This window comes from Beta vulgaris, chromosome 4, assembly GCF_026745355.1.
Source record: "Beta vulgaris subsp. vulgaris cultivar EL10 chromosome 4, EL10.2, whole genome shotgun sequence".
Classification (NCBI taxonomy): Eukaryota; Viridiplantae; Streptophyta; class Magnoliopsida; order Caryophyllales; family Amaranthaceae; genus Beta; species Beta vulgaris.
This window is the reverse complement of record NC_079205.1, coordinates 60,258,589-60,283,945: the sequence shown is the minus strand read 5'-3', so window position 1 is coordinate 60,283,945 and position 25,357 is coordinate 60,258,589. Positions and strand designations below refer to the sequence as shown.

At 32.6% G+C, this 25,357-nt stretch overlaps 2 protein-coding genes across 2 annotated transcripts; both read left to right on the top strand.

Annotated features, from left to right (window-relative positions):
* Window positions 1–757: 757 nt before the first annotated feature.
* Window positions 758–2,676, top strand: LOC104890307 (hypothetical protein). The gene is made up of 3 exons (XM_010675739.4): window positions 758–1,030; window positions 1,144–1,219; window positions 1,443–2,676. Exons 1-3 carry the CDS (start codon window positions 974–976, stop codon window positions 2,345–2,347), a joined length of 1,038 nt encoding a protein of 345 aa, XP_010674041.1. The 5' UTR covers window positions 758–973; the 3' UTR covers window positions 2,348–2,676.
* Window positions 2,677–15,664: 12,988 nt separating this feature from the next.
* LOC104890308 (ferritin-like catalase Nec2) lies at window positions 15,665–20,259 on the top strand. Its single transcript, XM_010675740.3, has 3 exons — window positions 15,665–16,162; window positions 16,775–17,000; window positions 19,668–20,259. The coding sequence occupies exons 1-3, from the start codon at window positions 15,696–15,698 to the stop codon at window positions 20,046–20,048; spliced, it is 1,074 nt and encodes a 357-aa protein (XP_010674042.2). The 5' UTR covers window positions 15,665–15,695; the 3' UTR covers window positions 20,049–20,259.
* Window positions 20,260–25,357: the final 5,098 nt, after the last annotated feature.

Here is a 25,357-nt window from a genome sequence, read left to right as displayed (position 1 = left end):
AGTAGCTTGAAAAGAGAAAATAGTGGAGAGTTCAATAGAGAGCCATTAGTATTGTGCATGCTCACGTAGAAGTACTAACTTACGTCTTACACAAGTATGCAAAAAATTGTTGTATTAAACTTCAAGTGAAAAGTTTCATTTAGGCATAAATAAGTAGGATATACAACTTCCAAATAACATAATTTTCTATAATTATAACCATAAAATAATCCTGTAATAGAGTGTTAAACAATTTTCAAGACTCCAATCACCAACTAAAACTTTTGATTTGGTCATTTAACATGGTATTAGAGCCAAATCTCATCCACCCCTTCTTTCTAAGTAAAATATTTAATGGAGCATAAAGGGACGTGAATTATGATATAGTGTAAAACTGTTCTTAAAACTTCAATCATTAACTTAAAATTTTAGTTAAATTAATCGTTTTACATCCTAAATTTTCATGTTAACCAAAAAAACACACATAAAGTACTAAAATCAGAACAATAATATTTGAAGCAACAAAAAATCTTCACTTTCGCCCCCAACAAATTTCCAGCTAAGAACAACAAAATCTCAAACACAACATCAAATAATTATTGCAAAACATAAGTACTAACAAAAAACCATGAAAACAATTAAATAGTTCTAGGTAACAATAATAATGGCACAAATGCCAGGTGTCATATTCAAACCATAAAACTTTAAAGTAAATCCAATACTAGTACAAATTTTTGTGCAAGTGTGCAACTAAACAAAAATTTAAAATATGAAAAAAAGGATTTTTTTTTGTGCACCACTTTCTCTTTCTCTCATCACATAAAAGCCTTCCATCCTATTCTAATTTTCTCCACTGACTCCATTTATTCCCTTCTTCTTTTGTCAGAATTTTACTTCTATCAACTCTCTACAACTTCTCTTTGCTAACTTCATCATCATTCATCAACACAAAACAACACTTTATACTTCCATACTTCCTCTCTCTTCAATTTCAATGGCTGCACTTCCAACTGAACCTGATCAAGATAATTCTGAACCTCTCAAATACAAGGTTCATTCTAAAAAAATCTAAAACCCTTTTTTTTCCTCTCATTTTTTTTGTCTTTTATAGTTGCAAGTTTCTAACTTTTTTATATTTGCTCTGTTTTTTTTTTTTTTTTTCAGACATGGGTCTTGAAAGTCTCCATTCATTGTGAAGGTTGCAAACGAAAAGTGAAGAAAATTCTTCATAGTGTTGAAGGTAATCTCTCTCTTCCCATTAAAAAAAATTCAAAATTTGATATGGGTTTGGTAAATTTCTCACATTTCTCAAGTTTATGCTTTGAAAATTTGAATTTTTTCTGTAATTCTGTTGGAGTATTTGTGAAAAAATGATTTTCATGTGGGGTGTCTGTTATTTTCACAGAAAAAAAAAATGTTGAATTTTTAGAGAATTTATATTATCATGTTTTATGAAATTTCAGGAGTTTACATGATAGATGTGGATACAAGACAACATAAAGTAGTTGTTACAGGCAACGTTGATGCAAATACTCTCTTAAGAAAGCTTGAAAAATCTGGTAAACATGCAGAGTTATGGCCTGATTCTCATAAAAACCCCAACAAAAACGAACAACAAATGAACCAACAACAACAACAAGAAAACCAAAACCAAAACCCAAATGTTGAACAACAACAGAGAAACAGTGGTGAACCTCAAAAAGAAGTTGACAACTCAGGCCAACAACAACCACCACAACAACAACAACAACAACAACCACAAGTGAAAGAAGTGAGATTCCAAGAGAATATTCCGGCCACCGGAGATTCCCCAAAACCGCCGGAAAATAACTCCGGCGGCGGCGGAGGTGCTAAAAAGAAGAAAAAGAAGAAGAAAGGGCAAAATGGTAATAACACTCCCAACCCCAACAACAACAATAACAATAACAACAATGGTGGTAATAATAGCAATAATGGTGAAGTTGTAGCAGGTGTTGTTACGGAGCAGGTGGGTAGTAGTGGTGGTGGGCCGCAGCCCACCGAACCACAGCCCACTCCTACAGGCCCGAACCCGGGCCCAAACCCGGAGAATATGGGCCCGGCCCGGAACGTGGTGAACAGCCGGGTGTACGAGTACCCGCCGACGAGCTACTATGCGCCGGCGGGTCCACCACCGGTATACGCGGTGAGTTACAACACGGCGTATCCTAGCAGCAGTTACAGTGCGGCGTACTACTCTGCGCCTTTACCGTATTCATACGCGTATGTGCACCAAGGGGGTGACGTGGAGGCGCCTGCGCCGTTGGATTGGAATCCGCACGCAGTTCCACCGTCTGATACTTTCGAGATGTTTAGTGATGAAAACCCAAATGCATGCTCGGTTATGTGAGAAAAATTTAAGTAGGGAATATAGAAACTCGTATAACTATGAGGTGGGGGTAATTTTGGTAATTTAACTACTACTATTCTACTAATGTGTATAATCTTTTAATTTAGGAACCAATTTGAGGAGAAATAAGGGGGTCCCTTTCAATGTTGGTGTAATTTTTTTTTATTATGAAGTTTTAGGTTTTGATTATGAAATTAGAGCTAAAAATATGGTATTAGTAAGTTCTTGCTTAGTTGTTTAATGCATACAACCCCCTTTTTATTTGTAAAGTGTAGTTTGGCTTTTAGCTAATGGAATGGAATAGATGGTGAAGGATGTTGAAGGTTGAATTCTTTTTCTAGTGAACTTTACTATAGTATAAGCCCACATCCACTAATTCATAATTATGACTTCTTTTTGACAAATTAAGTAGAGTATGGCTATGTTCAGTTTACCTTATTTTTGCTTATTTCAGATCAGATTAGATCAGAAATAAGTTTAGATCAGATCATGCTTATATATAAAAATCATTATTACTATTAAATATCTTTCATTACATATTAGTAAAAATTATAATAATTGAATATTAATAAAGTACTCATTGAGACGAATTAAACAAGACTCCACATGACTATATTTTTGTATATATATTGAAAAAAATCTAAAAGATAAGATATTGTAAACTAGATCAGATCAGAAAAAATAAGTTCAGATAAAAAAAATTCAGGTGAACTAAACATAGCCTACGTCTTCGCTTCTTGATTGAACTTGTGTATAACTTGTTAAATTATAACTTATTGTCTAACAACATTTTATATTTGTGAACTAATTTACATTATTATTACTCATGTTTATGTCATTGTTGACGTATTTTATATCATTTTGAAGTGTCTCAAGTCTTTTTTTTATAATTTCATGTTATTTTATATAAATACTTTTTCACTTCGTTATTACTGACTTTTCTGATATTTTCTAGCAAATTTATACTCCTTACGTCCCAAAATATAGTTTATGTTTCTTTTTGCACAATCTCCAAGTGTAATACCTCATATATTTTTTTTAGTATTTATTTAAATAATGAAATATTTATTTTCTAAAATAAATATTTTAAATAAAGGGTATTTTAGTGTTTGCATTGATTTTAAATTATTTTGTCGGGAATATGATGCCAAAATTAAATTTGTTAAGCTTTTGACATTAAATCTTAGACAAAAAATCCAAAATACCAAAAAAAATAAAATTTGAACCATATTTTCCTACATGATTTTATAGTGATTGGAGGGTACTACATATTCTACTCTTATAAATACCTCTTACCTTAAGCCATCTTTTCCACACAAAAACTTTGGAGAATTCATACTCTCTTACTTCAAGGAGATCGTTCAAGATTAAGACTTAGTGGAGATAGTAGTATACTTTTTGTGCAATATCAAGATACGTTATGTAGCTAGATCTTTTAAAATGTGATTTTATGTGATAAAATTGTTTATTGATTTAAAATAGTTACAATATTTTATTATTCACTCTTAGAAGTGAAAAGAAAGAATGCTTTTATCAATCATATTCAAATATAGAAGTTCCGTTATAAGTTGATTGATTTTTTTTGAACTTTGAATGTTCAAAAAATTGTTTATGAGGAAATGAAGTTTATTCATCAGTTACAAGTCATATTATCATTACTTATGCTTGACTAACATCAAGAGTGTTAAAGTCCACTTGTTGACAATTATAGTTACCCCTTGATATATAGCTCCATGATGGAATGACTAGTTTGGGGGGGGGGGGTTCTACACTAGGGGTAGCAATGATGCGAGCAGGGGCGGATTTAGCACATAACACGCTGGTGCACGTGCACCAGCAATAATAATAAAAAAAAAGTCAGAAAATCACGCACGTTCTTTCCTCACCCCACAATCGCGACCTTTCTCTCTCATAAAATCCCCAACTTTCGCGCTGCCTCGCTTCGTCCGGCGGCCTCACCGGCGGCGCCTCGTTGACTAATAGTCCTGGGCAATTTGTGGCTTCGTCACCGCTGGTGGCTTCGTCCTTCGTGGGCGATTCGTGGCTTCGTCCTTCGTGGGCGATTCGTGGCTTCGTGCAGTCACTGAGTGTTCATCTGTTCCTTGACCATTCGCCGACGTGCAGCCGCAAAAGTGGTCGTAATTCATTCCTTGGTGGACGATGGTGAACGGACAAATCGTGAATCTGCTTTAGGTATATCTTAATCTACTCAATTTGCTTGATTTTTGTTTTACTTTATAGTTTACGGTTTATAAATTTCATGAGAATTAAAAAGTGAATTGCAATTTCAATTGTTATGGGTGTTTATATATCAAATTATGTAATGTAGAATTGTTATAAATGTTGATTTTGTTGTTGTATTTTGATTTGTGTGTTATTGGTGTTTGATAATTGAAATTACATTATATTTGAATTGGGTGTTATCTCTTGGTAACTTGATTTTGTTGATGATAGTTGATGGTCTATGACAAATTGACATATGTTTCATTTTTTTGAGATACATCAAATTTAGTTCAATTGTTGCTTGATATTCAGATTTGATAATGAAGAGAAAAACGTACTCCAAACAAAATGCAAAACATTGGTAGTTTTTTCACAAAATGCAAATAAAATCCCCAACTTTCAGATTCTAGTACTATTTGGTTGTATGTTGTATAATTATTGGTTATATATTTATTTTCTTTTCGATTGAAATTTAGTTTGGAGTATTTTTTATTAAAAATTATTTTGATTTAGTGAACGGTAATGGATGGTGAACCACCATTAGGAAATTCCTGGATCCGCCACTGGATGCGAGTCGAGCTCGATTTTGACTAAACTCGACTCGAACTCGAAAACTCATACCCAAACTCGACTCGGCTTGAAAACTTGCGAGTTTTAAATTTTCAAACTCGAACCCAGAACCTAAGCTCGAACTCGGTTAAAGATCAAACTCGAACTCGAACTTTGTTCCGGCACGAATTCAGTTCACTTCCAGCTACCTATATGCATTATTTGAAGATTTTGTATGAACAAGAAATACCAAATCTCATCCTTCTTTATAGGAGAAATTATTCACTTTGCCTTTTGGTCATTTTATATACTTTTCTTTCATTTTTTTTATAAAGAAAAGTACAAGTATTTTTATAGAAAAAGAAGTTGAAATTTCTTTTAAAAAATAAAAAAAGTATATATATATATATATATATATATATATATATATAATTTTTTCGAGTATCTCACGAGCTTATCGAGTCGAGTATTGAGTTGCTCAACTCGATTCGTTAACCTGTCGAGTCGAGTTCGATCTTTGACCGAGTCGAGTTCGAGTAGCTCACGAGCTGTCTCTACTCATTGCTAGCCATAGTCTACACACTTAGCAAAATAGAAGGGGGGACAGGAAGATGAATTGTTTTCAATATTATTTTTAATCCAAGTTATTTGGAAAGAGTTTGTTCTAAAAAGGTTATTCTTGAATTATTATTAAAGTGTTTGCAAATAGTTTATTCTTAAAGAGTTATTCTTGAATTATTAGTGATGCAATTTTCACAATGAAAAAAAAATATTGCGAACTAACAAATGTGTTACTTATCTATACTCGGTTTTATACTCATGCATATTTTCTTTTTCCTATTTGGCTTTGCCCTATTTACCTTTTTGGTAAGCAGTTTTGCAGGTAAATTTTACATATGCATGGGAGCATACTAAGAAGGGGATCTTCAATTAGATTAGGCTGTTTTATATATATTGAGTATTGAGACAATATTTACTTTTATTAATAAGAAATATTAATATTTTTGGTTAAATTCTTCCGCTGCAAGTTATTTTGTTAGTTAGTAATTGGTTGTCAAAAGCGTGTTAGTCCCGTGACAAATAATACTCCTAAATTACTCAAATATTATTTACTAAATTATTTATTCAAAAGCGAGTAATTTGGGGGTGTTATACGAAAACATACCTTTGACATGTTATGTAATCTATTTCGTATTAGCAAAAAGTAAGTATAAAAAATTGATTTTATGAATATACACGTTGATGATATAACAAGCCCCATATGGATATGTTTTTTTGTATACATTAATGAGAATATTTGGTCAAAGATTTTAAAGTTGGACTCCCAAAATAGAGATATAAACTATATTTAGGGACGAAAGAAGTATTACGTTGGAGATGGTTCACGCCATTTTCCAATATTTGATCATTATTTATCAACTCGTTATGTATCATATTATTATGACTCATTTCTATGTTACAATTATTAATGTATGAGAGGAAATTAATGTTTTAGAATGGTCAGTCGACTAAGAACTTATAAATTGAAATAATTGAGAAGATTCTCTCATCTTATAAATAGTGCCAAAATTTCAAGTGATTTTTTTTTTTAAAAAAAAAACAGAAGGAGTACCTTTCAATAAAACTCTAAGTCAGCATACTATTTGGTTAGAGAACCTCTAGTACATATACTAAAGTTCTAACCACTAGGCTAAGTTGTATTTAGTATTATTATCATAAAGTATTATATTAATAAATGAATTTTTTCTTACCCGGGGCATAGCCCGAGCCTAATAACTAGTAAATATATTAAAAGACATGCTTGATCGACAACGTCTACGCGCCACGTGGCACTTTCAAATAATTTTGCCACGTGCCTTAATTAACAATAAGTTAGGTGATCATTATTTCAAAATATATATATGTTGAAACCTGGGCTCAAACCCCTGACCTCGAGTGAGGATTTCCAAAGATTTACCATCTAATCTAACATCTTTTAGTGATTCATGTTTCCACAAAATTATAGATATGTGATGTAATTAGTAGATATCTATACAAATATATTAAAAGGCGTGCGAAAGAAAGCCTACGTACCACGTGGCGCTCTCCTCACATTTCTAATACAAATGTTTTATGTCTATGCATACTCCTCACTTTAAAAAAATATGCAAGTGCAAGATATCGAACACGTGACCTTTGAAATGAAAAGTAAGAGCTTAACCATCAATACACTATGACTTTGTTGTTTAATGTTTTAAATAAAATATGATGAAGTCTTGTAATAATTATAATTAACTAAAAAAACTTGCACAAATATATACATTTCTAACACTCTTATTACGTAATTGACAAGAAATATTGATATCATATTCTCTTAACAAAATTCTTTTTAAAGTATTGTTTTCAAACTCAAACCTTTCAATTTTTTTTACTTATCACGTCGTAACGTGAAATTTTCAATTTCTTAATGGATAAAAAAACTAAAAGTAGTAAAATAAATTATGAAATTTAAAAATTTTAATAGTTCGAGGCATTGCTCGGACTAAAAAAACTAATTTAAAATGAAACGGAGGCAGTAATAGCTTAGTTTTAAAGTGAGTGGATTCACTGGATTGGCCTGGACTCTGGAGTGTGTACATCTCTCAAGTCTAATGACTAATATCCACCTTATACAATGTTGTACGAATGCAATCTAATACTGAGGAATGATAAACCTCTTTTTGCTAGATGTTTGCAAACATCTAGCAGATAAAGAGGAATAAAACACTATTTATATTTCATGAACACTATTTGTTAGTTGCATGAACACTATTTTTAGTTACACGAACACTAGTTTTAATAGCATGAACACTATTTTTTAGCATCGGAATTTTCGCGACTACTTTTTGGTTTGATTGACACTCTGCAATTTTCGAGATAACTTTTGGGTGATATGGGTCCCATGAAATAGAAGATGAATAAAACACTATTTTATATTTCATGAACATTATTTGTTAGTTGCATGAACACTATTTTTAGTTACACGAACACTAGTTTTAGTAGCATGAACACTATTTTTTAGCATCGGAATCTTCGCGACTATTTTTTGGTTTGACTGACACTTTGCAATTTTCGAGATAACTTTTTTATTTGACTGACAACTATTTCCCATATATATTGACAATTTTACTCCTGCTAGATGTTTACAAATATCTAGCAAAAAGAGGTTTATCATTCCTTTACCCCTGCTAAACATCTAGCAAAAAGAGGTTTATCATTCCTCTCTAATACTGCCCAGTAAAGGATATCTATCTACTTTTGATTACTTGGAAATACTTGATCTTATCTTCTCAAGTTTTGAGTATTCATTAATTTGCCCAAGTGCTTAAATTTTTTCCCAAGTAGCTAACTGGTCAAAGTTATTTAACGCTACCAATCAAAAAACTCCACGCATGTTGAAATGCTCTTCTTACTCAGCTTTGTAGAAAGCTGAGAAGGCATGTTTGGAGTTGTAAACTTGTAATCATTTCTATGTTTGTATGTGTCATCCAACTTTTCTGGTTCTGATATGTATTCAATGGTATTAAAGTTTTTTCCGTCTCAGCTTTATACCTATGCTTTGACGTTTACGCTATTCTTATATTTCACTTTAACCGTAATTTTTTATAATATACTTTGTCCGTAATTAAAGAATACAATAATTGAATATTATATGTGAAATATAAAATATTTAATTATTGCATTATTTTTGTTACGGAGGAAGTATTAATTTTGTCTAATTTTTATAAATACATAATTAGGTCTTGTTTGGTTAAGCTTTTTTTAAAGCTTAGAAAAAGGATTCAATAATCTGAATCTATTACTTCTTGTTTGGTTTACTTGAGGACAATCCAAACTCCCAGAATGTTATCCTTTAAATTACAGGAGTAATAAAATCCTTTCCATTGCTGAACAAAACACCCGGTAAAAATAACAATTATTGTTACCATTTTCCCCCTCTACTTCATTTCATTCCCTTTCCATTCCTCTATATCACTAAACGTCTTCTTAGAGATATTTATGGTCAAGGCATTGTCAACTGTGAAAGTTAAATAATTAATGTACTTATTTAGAAATAAAAGTTAGGCTCTATTCTTTTGGATTGAATTAATAAAAATTAAGTTCAATTCAGACAAGTTCATTTCAGTTCAGTTGATTTTCTCTCACAATTTTCATTCCTTTCAGTTCAGTTCAATTCATACAAATTTATTTCAATTCAATCGATTTCATACTAAGGGCCTGTTCTCCCCAGCTTATTTTCAGTTCAGTTCAATTCAGTTCAGTTCAGTTCAATTCAGTTCAATTCAGTTCCATTCAGTTCAGTTCCATTCAGTTCAGTTCAGTTCAGCTCTTGACAATACTTTTACTCTCACATATCACTATTCATTTCAGTTCAGTTTAGTTCAATTCAGTTAAGTTCAGATCAGTTCAATTCAGTTCAGCTGTTTTATGACGAAGAGAAATTCAATCCAGAAAACAGAGCTTGAAAGCTGCAAAACTGAGGTTTTGTCACGAGAGGCCACAAATTCTCTCTCGGTATACAATATACATATGGTGTAAATTACTATCAAGTAACAATGACTCTTGCGGGGGTTTGGCATTGTGAGATAATGATTATGGAGATCATAACCCCAGTTCCCACCTTCTATCCCACATACCCCATTCTCCTTAAAAGTTGCGATCTGGTGAAGAAAAGAAAAGAAAAGAAGATCATCATTATTGCAACTCTTCCACAGTTCCACACCACCTCCTCTCTTTCTTACTTTTTTTTTTTTTTCATCAAAATCTAGAAAGATCCCTTTATTAAGGTTTGTTATGTCGGGCATCCATATTCACTATATGTGTCAGTCTATGGCTTCCAAGTGAGGAAGGAATGTACAACAGTATAAGTATTCGGATAAGTGGTAAAGAAATTGTCCCAACTTAATTAGTCATATAATACGTTCTTAAGGTCTTTTCTTTTATCTTAAATTCAGTTTTATATGAAAGATACTACGTTATAATTAAGTGGTAAATGTATTGTACAGTCTATCAATTACCAAATACTACCCCCGTTCTTTATTAGTTTACCAACTTCGACTTATAACACTATTCATCTTTATTACTTTGACCGTCATTTCTACTTTATAGGTAAGGAAAATATAATCATGTGTGATATTGTTTAATTCGTCTCAATATGTAGTTTTGGAATATTAAATTTTTTATAATATTTACAAATACATAATTAGAGATATTATTACTCAAAGTTTTACATCGATAAATGTGAAAAGTCAAAAGGGGTAAACGAATAAAGGACAGAGGGAGTAGTTTATACCAATGATGTCTTGGTCTAGTGGTTAAGGTTGAGGTGCTGTGAATGATAGGTTATAGGTTCGAGTCCTCCCTCCCCTTTATACTATGTACGCAAGAAGTAATGCTTCTTAGTCTAGTAGTTTAAATTGAGGTCCTTAACCTTCTCTCATACTTCAAATGAGTCTAACTTGCTAACCGCGAAGTTAAATTAATTAGATGTCCAATGAGAAGTATCGGTTTAATAAGTTAGTTTCTCCTTATCAAAATAAATAAAAATCTAAACTTAAGATGATAATTGTATTGTTAATAGAATTGGTAAAAGTTAATTTAACACAACAAGTTAGTCGTGAAATTTGGGATCCAATTCATTGAAATGAGTTAATAATTTAAGTATGCTGCGTTGAAGTTGACATTTTTAACCTAAAAATATACTTACTTTACCCACTTACTCCTTCAAGAACAGGTTTTCGGGATGTTTAACCCGTTAATGTTTAATATTGTAAACTTTGAATTTATGGTTTTAGATGGTGCATTGGTGCGTGTTATAGGGAAAGTAAACAATATTGCACGTCTCAGTTACTATTAGCAAGAGGAGAATGTTGCTATCATTCCCTTTTACCCTTTAGATGCTACAGTGCTGGACTACTCCTAGGGTCGTTTTAAAGATTTTGGGGCCCGATTCTAACATGATAATTGCGCTTCTAAATTTATAGAAAATAAAGATGGAAGATTAGAGTTCTAAAAATGAAAAGTTGAAAATCTAAAGATAAATCATTGACAGATTTATTAAGGGTGAGAAACAAGGGTTATTTCTTCAAATATGAAGTAAAATTTTCAAAATAATATATTTTGGGGGTCCTATACTGTTGGGCTCCTTGCACACCCTCATCTACTCCTCTGACTACTCCACCCCTAGAATTCACAAGAAATGCACGTTCAGTGTTGGAGAGACAGAGACTAGACACTAGAGAGTAGAGAGGAGTGTGAAGATAATAAGAAGAACAAGTTAGAGGAGAAGGAGGGAGGGGGTGGTGTTGGGGGTAAGAAGATGAGAAGTACGGAGAGTCAGAGACTCGATGAAAGAGGAGAAGAAAACCATAAATCATAAGTATGCTACCCTGTTTTTCTAAATAGTAAACTATTTAGATAAATCATAAGTAGTCAATAATGATACTGAAAATCATAGAAGAGGTACGTACTCAAACAATTAACTAACAATGAAGGAAGTATATCCTTACGTCAATTATATTGCTCATGCTCAGTCAATCAATTGATACATGCATGCACATCAGCACATAGATGTGCTTTTGGGTATGTGCACGTATATTGTTAATAGTGGCTCGATGTTGGAAGCAGGAACCTAATTCCCTTTAATGAATCGAATGTCTTATGGAGTATCTTTCTTAAGAAGCTTCTCGAATTGATTTTTCTAGACAACCCTTTGCAAGTTCTAAAAGGCTCTTGCAATAATTTTTGGCCGCTATTAATAGAATGAGAGAGCTAAAACTACCAAATCCAAAAAGGAGACTGAAAAAGAAAGAAAAGAGAAGAAGACTAAAGAAAAAGAAGGTCTAGTCTAATCTTGTTGTTTCTTAGCATACATTCACAAGATTCTCTTAATTGGTGTAGATTTATTGTTGAGGAAATATAACTAAATACTAACAATTGTAATGCAAGCTATAGTAATAGGAGCCTTTATTTTCCTATAATATTGGACATCTAAAAATAATTTTGTAAAATGGTGTAACGTAACCTTCATATCTTGGCATCATTAGGAAATGTTACAATAACTTCTCAAATATCTTGCAATAGTATATGTATGTGTTATTAATCTTGGGATCTTATATCTTATAACCCGTATATAGGATTACGTTTACAATAAAGTTGTGTTTGGGAATAGGACTTTGATTTCAAATACATCATTTTAAATTCAGGATTTGAAATTCTTAAATTCAATTCCAAATCACAAGTTTAGAAATTTTTTAGAATTATAAATCTTCGTATTAGAACTTACCAGATTATTTGACTTTTCATCAATTTATAAATATCAATTGATATTAGAACTTACCAGAGGAGAGAGAGTGTTGAGGAAGATGATGGACTTGGCAAAGGAGAGAGAGTGTTGAGGAAGATGATGGACATGGCAGAGGAGAGACAGAGAGTGTTGAGGAAGATAATGGACATGGTAGAGGAGAGAGAGTGTGTTGAGGCATAAACTATGGTTAAGAATTTGAAATAACACTATTTAATTCATAATTTGAAATCCTTACAATAATGAGCTTGTTCATCATGGTTTGGAATTTGGGTCGAATTCTAGATTTAAAATTCTACGTCACCCAAACACTAGATGATCAATTCCAAACTTTCAAATCAAATCCTCCTATCCAAACACATCATAATACAATCCAGGTGTTAAGAAACGGGGTGTTGAAATTTGATGAATGCGGTACAAGTCAATGAATAATAAGGATGAGAAGAACAATAAAGAAGAACAAATAAAGAAACACAAGGATTTACGTGCATCTGTCAAAATAGACCTATGTCCACATTCGAGCTTCTTCACTATAATGGAGAAAAACTAGAGAGAATAACACAAAGAGTCATAAATTCTAGAGGCTAAAAGTGTTTCATAAGTTGTGTCTAATAATGAATATACCTAGCAGGTCCTTTTATAACATAAGGAACCTCACACAAAAAACCCTAGAATGTCGCGCGACAAATTATTCCAGCCGTCCGATAGGGTCGGGCAACATCCGCCCGATCGGATGGTCAATTTCTTCAAGCCAGATTTGTCTCAGGCACAATCGGACGATGTTTGCCCGGTCGTGATTCGCGAAGGACGCCCGATCAGGTGTGCTTGCCCGACTTGATCGGTCAGGCCTGCGAAGACCCCAATTTTGATGAGATTCAAGACACCAAATCCAACAATAGAGTTATTTGATATGATAATCTTAGATTTCAGGATTTAATTTCAATCATAAATATTATTAAGTTCAAAGGGGCCATTTATAATATACCATAATTTAAAGGGGCCATTAATAATTTATAGGATTCATACCGAAATAATACCATAATTTAAAGGGGTCATTTTACTCATTTATAAGAATTCGAGTGAAGTTATTACAATTCAACATTTTCATGATAATAAAATTTAAAAGGTAACCTACTATTCCCTCCGCTTTTATTTATTTGCTATATTATTGATTACATAAGAATTTAGGAGATGTTCTTTTCATTCTTTTTTGGTGTACTTTTTGACCCCTTTAACATTAAATAAAGTTGGAAAAGGGAAAAAAGTAGTACTTTTTGGTGAAAGAAGAGGGAAAACAAATATAATACTATTACTTTTTGGTGGACCAAGTCTCCTAATAAGGAAAGTTGAACAATATAGCAAATAAAAAAAAGCAACCCTTTTTAGAAAATGTAGCAAATAGATAAAAGCGAAGGGAGTATACTCGAATCACCTAAAATGAAATCGTAGTATGTTAAAGGAGGATTCCTCCCATTCTTACAACTAGAGAAATTAAATTTAGTATTTGTGACAATGAAGTTGAAAGTCATATCCTCCTGAAAATAAACAACTTTGTTGAAAAATCGAACTCTTATACCCCATTTTTTAGGAGGAATGATAAGTGTCTAATAATTAGAGATTTAGAAACATCTAACATTTATTTAGCACCACATAATGGGGCATACATGTCATTATCCAGAAAATGTTATTTTTGCAATTTTTAAAATTATATATCTAAAAAATACACCAATGTTCATATAATTTTATTCTCTACAAATAGACATTCATTTTGATATAATTTTATCATATTTTTATTTTATCCTTCCTAACCATTATAATACAAACACTACCAGTTTATATAGAAACAGTATATGTTGTTTGTGCATACAATATATGTTGTTTGTGTGTAACATATGTTGTTTGTGTATCAACATATGTTGTTTGTGTATAAGCAAATAGTGTTTGTGTATAAACAGATAGTGTTCGTATTGTTTTTTCAAATACATGTTTATATAGAAACACTATATGTTGTTTGTGCACACAATATATGTTGTTTGTGTGTAACATATGTTGTTTGTGTATCAACATATGTTGTTTGTGTATAAGCATATAGTGTTTGTGTATAAACAGATAGTGTTCGTATTATTTTTCAAACACATGTTTATATAGAAACACTATATGTTGTTTGTGCACACAATATATGTTGTTTGTGTATCAACATATGTTGTTTATGTATAAACAAATATTATTTGTGTATAAGCAAATAGTGTTCGTATTTTTTTTACATATCTAAATAATAGATAGAGAAGGGTAAAATAAAAAAATGATAAGATTATATCAAAATGAATGTCTATTTGTAGAGAATAACAATATATGAATATTGGTATATTTTTTATTTTTTTTAAAACATATTTTTTTACATATACAAGTTTAAAAATTGCAAAAGTAATTTTTTTTGGACAAACAATTTCGTGACGTGTGTGCCACTTGTGTGTTGCCGCAATGTTGTTAAAATCGAGATTCTAGTTTGAATCGATTAGAATCGAATCGTAAAATCGAATCATAGAATCGTAAGATTCTACAAACATGTATAACCAAGATATTGCACTCAATCTTCATTGAATACGCTAAAATTATAAGTTAAAAGACCTAAAAATTGGAAAAAATAGTTGTTTACCCACTATATTGGCAATAACTAACAATATATATCTCTTATTTTCTTTGTTAGCATGATTTAAACTTGCGAGGTTTTCGGTAGTCAACAAAAATGTATAGAATCGTCTAGAATCACAAATCGAATCGTCTATCATATTTTGAATCGTAAAATCGTAAGATTTTAATATTTGAATCGCGATTTTAATAACTTTGGTGTTGCCACATAAATATTAAATGTTTGATAAATGTCTACAGCTTATTAGACATTTATCATTCCTCTTTTTTTAGTTATTCTTGTTTGGTTTCTTAGATGTACTCTTAGCATTTACCAATTACCATCACATATCTCAAAGTAAGTACAAACGCAATGTAATCTCATTCTGAAGCCGACAAGTTTTGGTGAGACATCCCTATTCCCTGGCTAGCTATAAAGTTTGGTTAATCCCACAAGGAAAACTTAAGTTAAAAAAGCAAGTAAAGTATCATTGTCTAATTAGCAAAGTTAATGACTCCCTCAACTCATCCGGTATATATACGATTTATAGGAATCTCACTAAGCATACTTCACATAAGCCTAACCAACCCACAAATTAAATCTTCCTACTTAATTAGCATACTAAAATGACCATAATCATATCCAAATCTCCTTCACTATCACCCTCACAAATGCTAATCATAATTATAATTCTCCTAGGGGTTGTTAGCACGGTACACTCGGGTATGGGCACAAACCCTAATGACCCGAACAAATATTTAGACCCTTACGACCCATCTGGCGATGATCTAGGTCTTTATGACCCGTTTTATGATAATAATAACTCGAATAATCCAACTTGTCAATCACCAATCCCACCTTTTGTGCTACCCATTTACAAAATTGATACTATGCTATTGCAATTTGCTCAAAATATTGAACATTTGGAAGCTGATTACTTCTTATGGGGTGCCCTAGGGTGTGGCCTCGACGACATTGCCCCGCAACTCACTCTCGGCGGTCCGCCTCCCATCGGTGTCCGTAAGGCCAACCTTGACAACCTTACGGAGAGTATTATCAAAGAATTTGGTTATGAGGAAGTTGGACACTTGAGGTTTGCAAACTATACCCTTAAAAATATATGGTTCATACTTATTACTAGCTTCACTATAGTAGAGTTTCATGCAAATTTTGAAATTCTTTTGTGTCTTTTTTTAATTATTGGGATAAGTAAATGTGTATATACACTCAACAATATGATTACATCCAAATTAAATATTACAAATCTCCAACTTTGAGTATATATAAGCATAAAATCTCCTATTTGATCTCCTTCAAAATACCTTTGAGTTAGTTACAAAATATGTGCTCCTATGTATGTAAATAATATAAAAATATGTGTTTTAATGTGACTTTTGTTTCTGCTCCGTCGTCTTAATGATGGATTTCATCTGTTGTATTTGTAATTTGTCAAACTTTTTTTGTAAGGTTGTATTTGTAAAACCTAGTAGTATAATAGTATAATTTTACAAATAAATTTGTAGTAATTGATCAACCAAAAAAAAAACTAATACCTAGATAAATTTCCTCAAACATATACATACATAATTTTGTTTTGTTTTATTCTATTTCTTTTGTAAAATAATGCCTAATTGATTACACAAATTTTGTTTCAATTGATATGGGCTTTTGCCTTTTGTTTTTCTTCATTTTCTCCTATTATTAGGGCCTTAAAGACAACAGTTGGAGGCATTCCAAGGCCATTGATGGATTTAAGCCCAGAAAATTTTGCAAGTATTGTCAATCAAGCATTTGAGCATGACCTTAAGCCCCCATTTGATCCATATAGAGATAGTCTCAGCTACATGTTGGCTTCTTATATTATTCCTTACATGGGACTCAATGGTTATGTTGGTGCCAACCCACAGATCAGAGGCTACGTCAGCAAGAGAGTAAGAAAATTCTTTACTAGATTACATAATATTTCGTACTGTTTTAATTTAAACATATACAACACTTTAACTTCTGCAATATTCATGTCCTATTCAATTTATCCCCATCTTGTTACTTATATATATGCACAAACGTTAGTAGTTATATTTTTTTATAATTGTATTAAGGAAAAAGCTAAATGCAGCCCTAAGGGCTGCATATAAAAAGTTAAAAATGGAAAAAACAAGCATTAACTGATCATTTATTATATAGATTAATGCAAACTTTTGTCCTAAATTTATAACTAAATTTCATCTTAAGTAATGTATTTATGTCTTATATACAGCCCTAAGGGCTGTATATAGCATAACCCTTGTATTAATATATCATAATCAAAAGATAATAATAGTCAAATTTGTATTTAACAAGTTTGAAATCCATAGAAGTCTCTCTCTACTTGTCTAGTTATGTAAAGAAAGATGGTGTCAATTTGTAATTAGGCTTTCTAGTTTCTAGTGGTAAATGAAGCAATCGTTTATCGTGCTATGCTACTTTTCTAAATAAATTAGTCCAGATTCTAAAAACTTTTCCTGGAATGAATTAATTAGTCAGCTAGTTTGTGAGTTTGAGTTACCACAGATGTCGACTGGGTTACCAATTAAGGAAAGTGGACAGCTATTTTTAAGCTTATGCATGCAACTGAAATAGATTTGTCGAAGTGTTTAAATTAGAACTTGCTTTGTGGATTGTGACAAGTTAACTACTTTGATCTAACGAGCTATCCTTCTTAGATACTCTAAGACAGTAGTTTCTACTGTTTGCTAGTGATTAGCACTTAGCAGTTAGCCAGTTACCCTAGTAGTCTAGTACTAATACAATCCATCTAATCAACAAAACAGCTCTCTAGGAGAAGTGATTTTTTTTTTTAAAAGGCGATCTATAGGTTCTACTATTAAAAAAAACTAATATATATGAACTCGGTGCACACTAACTTTAGTGTGCACCTGATCCATCTCACGTAGTTGTAATGATCACAACTCTCAGTTTTGTCGCGTTTAGTATTTCACTGTTTCTTTTCTCTCCTCTGATAACTTCTCTCTCTTTCTCTCTCCTATAATAACTTCTTCTAAGGCTATGTTTAGTTCACCTGAAATTTTCTGATCTGAACTTATCTAATCTGATCTTATCTGAACTTATTTTTTCTGATATGATCTGATCTGATTTACAAGATCTTATTTTTTAGATTTTTCTCAATATATAAGAAAAAATATAGTCATGTAGGGTCTTTTTGATTCGTCTCAATGAGTACTTTATTAATATTCAATTATTACAATTTTTACTAATATGTAATGAAAGAAATTTAATAGTAATAATGTTTTTTTTAAATATAAGCATGATCTGATCTGAACTTATTTTTTCTGATTTGATTTGACCTGATTAGATCTGAAATAAGCAAAAATAAGGTGAACTGAACGTAGCCTAACTTCGTTATCTTATAACTTCTGCATTTTCTCTCTCATAATTCATAAACTAATAACTTCTTCATTTTCTCTCTCATAACTTCTTCGTTTTCTCTATGTTCAAGTTCGTACTACGTCTTTCAGTTTTTTCGATCATTTCTGTTTAATTTTGAAATAATATAGTGTATTTTGACATGATTGTGTTTTGCTGAGTTTTTTTGGCGTGTGTTTTGCGTAATATAGTGTGTATTGCCATGATATAGTGTATTTTGAAATGATGTAGTGTGTTTTGACATGATAGTGTTGCATGATGTAGTGTATATGAACATGATATAGTGTGTTTTGACATGATATAATGTATTTTGAAATGATATATTATTTTGATGTGTTTTTTTTGACACGATAGTGTTGCATGATTTAGTGTATATGGACATGATATAGTGTGTTTTGCCATGATATAGTGTTTGTTTATTCTGAATAATTGTTTTTGTATTATTGAAGAGAGAGACGATTGCAGGTTTTTGAAAAGTAGGAGTGAATAGTTTGTAGTGGGTCACGTGCCTGAGCCTGATGCACAATATTTTTAATGTGAACCGGATCCACACAAATCGGATCGGTTCTACTATATGGTTTACGAAAATATCTCTGAGGTTTTCTATGATGAACACAATTATTTGAGGAAAAAAACAATAGTATTGGAAGCCAAGAATTTGGGAGGAAATGTGTTATTCCTTCGTTTAAAAGGAATATATTTGCACCTTTGGGAGATTCATCCTAAAAAAATCATACACATAGAAATTTATGTAGCTTTTACTTATCTTAAATTTTGTTTTCTACCAAGCATGCACTCTTTTAGGTAGATTTTCATTTTTCAATGGCTTGTGGGTTTTCCATGTGGTCAAACAATTAAAAGTCAGTCTTTTCAGCGTTTCAGTCAAAAGTAAAAGTTAATTTCACTAGCTTTTTAATAATGGCTTTTGATGACCAAGGATGTTTTGGCCTAGTGGTTAAGATTGAGGTGATGTGACGATAGGTCACAGGTTCGAATCCTCCATCGCTTTCTTTGTACTTTGTACCGCCTTTGTGGCTCATATGGATTAAAAAAAAAAATTGGCTTCTGACTTTTTCTTTTAATTTTGTATAAATAACCAATATTTAAACTGTGAACTTAAACATTACTATTAATGACAAAGTAGTTTTTTTTATCTACTGTAATTTTTGTTCCAGCTCTTAGCAGGGTTACTAGGAGTTGAAGCAGGCCAAGATGCAGTAATTAGAATGTACTTGTATGAGAGACGTAAGAAAATAGTGCACCCATACAAGTTCACCGTGGAAGAATTCACAAAGCGCATTTCAATCTTAAGGAACAAATTGGGTATGTGTGGCATCAAAGACGAAGGCATCGTAGTCCCGCCGGAGCTCGGACCAGAAGGTCGGACATGCACCAACGTCTTATCGTCCAACCGCGACTCGCTATCTTATGCTCGAACACCTGCTGAAATACTTAGAGTCTTGTACGAAAGTGGCAATGAACATACTCCTGGTGGATTTTACCCTAAGGGAGCTAATGGTCAGATTGCTAGGATGTATCTTAAAGATCAACCATGAAACTAGTTTGATTAATTTGTTTAATAAGTATGTAAAAACACTACTATGTAGCGTTTATTTGATTGTAAAAGTACGTTATTATTAGTTTGAGTCACAAGTCACAACGGGAGATGTGCTTTTTATGTAATGTAGTGTACTTGTGTCTTGTTATATGTATAATTTCCTTAATAATGAATTGAATGTGAAATGCTTCGGATTGCTTATGACTTAATTTAAGTGTTATTTATAATTGTTTACTTTGCTCACGAAAAGAAAAAAAGAAATGCAAATGGATTTTGTAGATATAGACTTTCTAAATCTCATAATTTTGCTTTGCTTGTTATTTATATTTAAAATATAGCTAAACGGATAAAAAGATCGGTGAATATGTTAGAGAGGACAATTTGGTAATTTTATTGAGTTGGGCTATCAACCAATTTGGTAAATTTGATGTCACAAGGAGAATTTAATATGAAGTATATCATATGATCATATGGATATATTATGTATATATTGTTTGAGTTGTTTATGCGTTTATTTTTATTCTTTTGTCTTTGTAAGAATGATGCATAATAGAATTAAGGTGAATAGTGTTCCCTCCCCTGAAAAAAAAAGGTGCATAGTGTTCCCACAATTTTTTTTTTTAACAGAGAAACGAAGATTATATTTACTTTAAGGAAACTACAACCACGGGGGTCATAGGCCCATTACAAAATACAGAGGCCTTCATGGGAATACAAAAGACAAACAAAAGGGGCCCCAGAAGGAAACGAAAGTCCAAAACCAAACCAAAATAGAAGCCATAAGAACTGATCTAATAGTCATAGCAACTAGAAGCAGCATGAGGGGACTATGTCGAAGGAGCAGAGATGGAATTCCTTTCCAAGTCTTCACTGTAGACACCAACAGCAAAACTTGGGTTGGAGAATTAAGTAGCCTTTGAAGCTGACAAGTTTGCCCCTTCTTGAGAGAGAAGATGGGCGAGCGAGTTAGCAGAACGTTTAGAATGCATAATGGAGTAGCAAGCATTTCTATTGAGGATAGTGGTGATATCACGGATTAGATTGGCAAGTGCACTATTCTGGAAGTTTTCCACATTAGTGAGCAGCATAGACTTCAACTCCAAAGCGTCCATTTCAATGATAAGGCAATCCATATTAAAATCTTGAGCCATTGTCAACCCTTCCTTTAAAGCCATGAAGTTCCGCAACAAGGAGAGAGGAAGCGAAGAATTTTGCAGAGAAACCCACATACCAAGAACTGTCAACTTTCCGGAACACACCTCCGCCACCAGCACAATCAACAGCCTTCCAAGCACCATCAACATTAAGCTTAATATAACCAATTGGAGGAGGACCCAAAGAGTAGTGGCTGGAGGAGGAGAAGTAGAAGAAGAGCCCTGAAAGACAAGGTTAGTGCTACCAAGTTCATACCAGAAAAGATTAATCATAGTCTTAGCGTTCAACATAGAACCTGTTAAAATTGAGAGGTTAAGGAAGGAAGAAGAAGGAAAGAGTAGCCATTGTTGTTGAGCTTTGAAAAAAGAGAGGAGAGAGAAAAGAAAAATACAGAGATTCTATTATTCTGATGTGTATTGAAATGAGTACAAATACATGTATTTATAACTACTAATCTAATAACAAACTAGCTGAATTTAAAGAAACTAACTAACAAACTTATACTAAACTATATATTCCAACATCCCCCTCAAACTGGAATGGTGGACAAAAAACATTACAGTTTGAACTATAGGCCTTAAACCCATTAGCAGAACTTAGCAACATAAGAGAGGCTGTGGAATCACTGTGAAGACTTGCAAAAGCTCTGGAAATGAAGGATGCTGCCCAACTGATCAAACTGACTTTGGGATGTCTGTACCATTACCCAACTATATAAGCTTGGAAAAATTTACAGAAAACCAGGGAAAGATCATGGTAGAACCATATATTGCATCAAGTTCAGCATCTCAGCTACCCAAAAACATCACAACTGCAACTACTACGTCACCAAAGTACCACTAAAGCATTGTGCAACTTCCTTTAATCATCATGCTGCTGCAAGTTTGCTACATCAGAGACCAGAATTTGCTGTTGTCATCACTTTACCAATCACCACAACAACCTTAACATCAACACCAACCTCAACTGTAATCCAATGTAGCTCTAATAGGAAGAATATACAGCAGACTAGGAGACTGAAAAGAAGTACACCAACTGACTCTGATTTTAAGATGAGAAAGAAGATAAAATGTGAAAGAAGATTGTGTTTAACAATAGGATATCCATCAAATTCTCGAAATTTAACCTCGGCAATTTGACTAATAATCCTTGTAGAACAAACTTTAGGATTTGAGTAAGAAGAGAAATATGTGTTTAAAGAATAAGAATGAGAAACAAAATGACCACTTGGGTCTTGAAAGAATGAGACACAATGGGTCTCATCAAAACAAATCTCTATGGGTTTAAGAAAATGATCACAATGGATCATGAAGAAAAAAAAGACCATCTATGGGTCAAAACAAGATCACAATGGATCACAACAAAAGCCGCTATGGGCACAAAATAAGCCTCTATGGGCAACAAGCCTCTATGGGCAACAAGCCTCTATGGGCAACAAGCCACTATGGGCAAAATGACCAACGATGGGTCTTAGAAAGAAGCTTCTATGGGCGAAATTGACCAACAATGGGTCACAAAACATGCCTCTATGGGCAGAAAAAGAGAAAAAAATGATCTCTAAGGAAAGAATTTGTATGGGTCACAAGAAAAAATGTAATTTGGGAAGATGGACAGATTTTGTATGGGATCACAAAGAATTTGTGTATGGGGTCACAAGAAAACATGGCGGGAAATTTGTGCACAGCAAGACATCATCATTAACAACCACAAAGAAACACAAACAATTACCATGAGCATCAATTCTCAACCACCAAGAACAACCATTAATCATCATTAATACATCACACCCAACACAACTACAACAAATCCAAGAAAATTCAGCAACCCGAATTCACCAATAAACTAGAATTCCCAAAGGAAGATGGACAAAATTTCACCTGAGTAGAAACTGGCAATGAAATTCACCATTCATGAATCCAGAAAATTGCTAGTCGAATCGCTTATATTACCAAGAACAGATGAAGCAAGAACCCAACAATGAACTCGTACTTGAAAAATCCCCCAATCAGAATCATGTTTACAGGAAGAAAGAAGGTTTAGCGAGAGAAACCCAGAAAATTTGCGTGCCCATAAAACATTCCACAATCCAAGTGAGTTCACGAATCCCACAAATCAAATACCCAGAAAATCTTGAATCGAAAACTAGAATGAAATCTTCAATGCTTCGAATAAGAGAAGGATTGCATAATTCGAAGAGAAGATAGTAGCGCGAGCAACAACAGCAAGAACATATCAAATCACCACCAAAACAAAATTTCCAAATACTGGTGGAAATTCGAAACCTTCGATCAGTACCAGAGAAAAAAAATCCAGAATCTTGAAAGAACTGAGCGAAAAGATCAAGAAGAATGAAGTTGATGAATCAACAAATAGATTCGACGCTGATTGTGATTCTAGGTTCGCGAATAAACAAACGTAGCAAAAGAACCCTAAATTTTTTTGGGGGAAAATGAATTTCTAGGTCAGAAAACATTTTGCAAATGTCATTCAACTCAAATTGAATTGATGAAGTTGAGTGAAAAATGGATTCGTGAAATATTGAAGAAGAAAATTCACGAAGTTTGAACGATGAATTTCAGGGGAAGAATTCTAGAAGATATCTCAATTTAAAAAAACTTGCGGAAGAAATTATGAAGCTAGGATTCAAATCCTGCTCTGATACCATGTTAAAATTGAGAGGTTAAGGAAGGAAGAAGAAGAAAAGAGTAGCCATTGTTGTTGAGCTTTGAACAAAGAGAGGAGAGAGAAAGGAAAAATACAAAGATTCTATTATTCTGATGTGTACTGAAATGAGTACAAATACATGTATTTATAACTACTAATCTAATAACAAACTAACTTAATTTAAGGAAACTAACTAACAAACTTATACTAAACTATATATTCCAACAGAACCCTCAAAGACAGCCTTATTGCGACAACGCCATAAATGCCAAATGCAAGTTATGAAAGTTGTCAACCAAGAACCAGTAAACTTGAACTGATAGAGAAGCCAATCTTGCCAAGGCAAATTCCTGAACTTAACAAGATCAAAATTTAAAGGCAAAATGTCAGAAGATAGAATTTCCGTCCAAAGCATAGCTGAATTAGGATAATCCCTGAAAGTATGAAGATGAGTTTCACTGACATGGAGGCAACGATGACAGGCAGAGAAGGAAGGAATCTTAGAATGAAGAACAAAACCTACCAGCAAAATTTCATGAGCAAGATTCCATAATAACATTTTGAATTTGAGAGGGGATTGAATTTTCCAGAGGCGTCCCACAACATTGTACCTTCTTGACACATATAGGGAAATAATGTAAGAAAATTTACTATCAAGTACAATTCAATGTCTTATGGGAGGATTGAATAGATAGTCAAGACTCAAGAGGAAGATGAAGTCTGAAAAGTACAAGGGTTTAGAGTGTGAATACAAGTATTCTAACTAACTAATCAATTGGGTCGTTTATTAGGGCGTGAAAATTGACCAATGTTTAACTTCTTTTTAATTATTATTATGCAGGCAATTCTCGAGAAGTTTGGTATCCTTAATATACCTTAAAAATGTCCTTTATTTTTTTAAAAAAAGTATTTTACAGTTTGATGTTAATATACTATGACAATTATAATTTGAAGTACGCGAATGCAAGTAAGCATTTGAATATACAAATTATTAGAATAGGCGGTCTAATTTTAACATAAAATTAGACGAACTCAAGAATGAGTTTTTCTAACAAATCCATTTCATTACACTCGAACCCAACACTATCTTAGTCATCCCTTCTCTTCTCCTTCCTTTGTTTTCTTGATTCTCAAATACAACAAACAACTTCAAAAAATAACTCGGTACCTTCTTACTTTCCCTTTCATTTTTCTTACATGGAACCAAACAACGGAAAACTAATTTTGGAATTGTGTTTTACATTGTAAATTGTTTTCCATGAAAATCATTTTACACTGAAAATATTTTACACCCTACCAAACGGAGCCTACATGTGATCCATGTACAACAAAAAAAAAAAAAAGAGAGTAAATGCTTAATATATAATTTGATCCCATAACTTTAAAGGTATATATTTGAGTCTTAACGACTAAAAGTAAAATAGTTCGAATCTACACATTAGTTTTAAACTAAAAGTATGCGGTCTTTTACGAGATCAACCGTTGAAT

Excerpts from the sequence above, each read along its gene's own strand:
- LOC104890308 (XM_010675740.3), top strand. The coding sequence starts at position 15,696 with ATGACCATAATCATATCCAAATCTCCTTCACTATCACCCTCACAAATG. Across the intron at positions 16,163-16,774 it reads GAGGAAGTTGGACACTTGAG|GGCCTTAAAGACAACAGTTG; the intron begins GTTTGCAAACTA and ends TCCTATTATTAG. Across the intron at positions 17,001-19,667 it reads GAGGCTACGTCAGCAAGAGA|CTCTTAGCAGGGTTACTAGG; the intron begins GTAAGAAAATTC and ends TTTTTGTTCCAG.
- LOC104890307 (XM_010675739.4), top strand. The coding sequence starts at position 974 with ATGGCTGCACTTCCAACTGAACCTGATCAAGATAATTCTGAACCTCTC. Across the intron at positions 1,031-1,143 it reads CTGAACCTCTCAAATACAAG|ACATGGGTCTTGAAAGTCTC; the intron begins GTTCATTCTAAA and ends TTTTTTTTTCAG. Across the intron at positions 1,220-1,442 it reads AATTCTTCATAGTGTTGAAG|GAGTTTACATGATAGATGTG; the intron begins GTAATCTCTCTC and ends ATGAAATTTCAG.